Source organism: Acanthamoeba castellanii, assembly GCF_000313135.1.
Source record: "Acanthamoeba castellanii str. Neff unplaced genomic scaffold scf7180000084619, whole genome shotgun sequence".
NCBI lineage: Eukaryota > Discosea > Longamoebia > Acanthamoebidae > Acanthamoeba > Acanthamoeba castellanii.
Genome location: NW_004457320.1, coordinates 8,460 through 10,175, shown reverse-complemented (window position 1 = coordinate 10,175; position 1,716 = coordinate 8,460). Strand labels below are relative to the sequence as shown.

Here is a 1,716-nt window from a genome sequence, read left to right as displayed (position 1 = left end):
GACCGCATGGTGTCGTTGTGGAGGAGCGTGGCGTCGCGCATGGCCTCGGCGTTGAACTCCCACAACGAGGCAGCGCGCGTGATGTCCGAGAACACGATCGCCATCTCGCCCTCTGGCGCGCGCACCCCGCCCGCCGCACCACCGCCACCGGCCGACGCCGCTGACCCTCGCCCTGCACGTTCAACGTGAGACAACCGGAAAAAATGAGGCAAAGAGCTGGTGGGTGGGCGTGCTGCTGCGCGTACCGTCGGAGCTGGAGGAGCCTGTGCTGGTGTTGCTCGCCGACCCGCCCGATGGCATGGTCCACGACCCGAACCGGTCAACGCCTCCGCCGCCGCCCGACGAAGACGAGGTCGAGGTCCTGGTGAGCGACGACGTGCCGCCCTCACCGCCGAGCGCGCTCAGTCGCGTCATCACCTCGAGGAAGGAGGGCCGAATGGTCGGGTCGTGGTGCCAGCAGTTGCCGATGAGGTCCACGAACTCGGCCGGCACCGTCGCTTGCTCGAGTTCGGGCATCGGCGGCCTCGCGTTGTCCCTCAGCACGCCACCGCAACCGCCGCCGGACTGATACACGGTCATCGCACCACCACCACCACCCGTCAGGCCCGCTCTCACCGTTGACAAAATTGACGGAGAGTGGTGGCGTGCGTACCTCATGCCCATGTAGGGCTGCTGCCGCGTCATCAGCTCCCACAAGATGATGCCGAACGAATAGACGTCGGCCACCATGAAGTCAATGTCAATGGCCTCGTTGAGGATCTCTGGCGCCGTCCAGTGCACGCTGCCCTGGATCTCCTTGGCCGTGTTGCGGTTCATCTCCTCCTTGAACTTGGTCAGGCCAAAGTCGCTCACCTGCTCCCACCCAAAAGATGTCAGTGGTGTGTGTGTGTGTGGGTGTGTGTGTGTGCGCGTGTGCGTGTGGTGGGGGGGGTCGGCATGCCTTGACGTTCCACTTGGAGTCGAGGAGCAGGTTGAGCGACTTGAGGTCGCGGTGCACGATGCCCGATGAGTGGAGGAAGTGCATGCCCTTGGCCGCCTGGTAGGCCATCTTGTTGCGCAGCGCGAACGGGATGTCCGGGATCAGCTCGTTGTGCAGCAGCTGTGGTCCGACAGGGAGAGGGAGGGAGGGAGCGAGAGGGTGATGAGCTCACCACCAGCACACACACATGACTGCCGTAAATGCACGGAGGAGGGAAGGTACGTCAAAGAGAGAGCCGAGGGCCATGTACTCCATGACGATGCACATCTTGGGCGGCTTGGTGCATGCCGCCATGAACAGCACCACGTTGGGATGCCGCAGCGCCGTCATCACCCGCACCTCCTCCTTGAAGTTCCGCTCCAGCTCGCGTCCGGCATTCTCCGAGATCATCATCTTGACCGCCACCTCCGTGCCCTTCCACACGGCCTTGTGCACTTCGCCGAAGCCGCCAGCGCCCAGCTGCTCGCCCATCTCCAGCTCGTTCATGTCCACCTCCCAGTCGTCCTCCTTTCCTCGCGAGCGCCGTGTCCACACCACCAGCCCACGATGATGCAGCACATCACCACCAACGCGATCACCACCGCCGGGATGATGGCGCCCAGGATGGCCCCGAGCGGCACGTCGCTCGTGTTGCTTGCGATGGCGACCTCGCAGTGGTCGCCCTCAAAGCCGGTCTGGCAGAAGCAAGAGCCGGTGCCTTGGAGGTCCTGGTTGCACAGGCCGTGGTCGGAGCAGAG

General features: G+C 64.4%; 1 protein-coding gene across 1 annotated transcript in view; it reads right to left on the bottom strand.

The window, feature by feature from the left end:
• Positions 1–1,716, bottom strand: part of ACA1_339700 (serine/threonine protein kinase, putative) — a gene marked incomplete at both ends in the record, with an annotated part of 2,190 nt that overhangs the window by 361 nt on the left and 113 nt on the right. The window contains 6 exons of the mRNA XM_004335197.1: positions 4–172; positions 246–610; positions 653–852; positions 947–1,099; positions 1,202–1,486; positions 1,525–1,686. Of these exons, the coding sequence (XP_004335245.1) occupies positions 4–172; positions 246–610; positions 653–852; positions 947–1,099; positions 1,202–1,486; positions 1,525–1,686 (1,334 nt within the window). The remainder of the gene's footprint in view (positions 1–3; positions 173–245; positions 611–652; positions 853–946; positions 1,100–1,201; positions 1,487–1,524; positions 1,687–1,716) is intronic.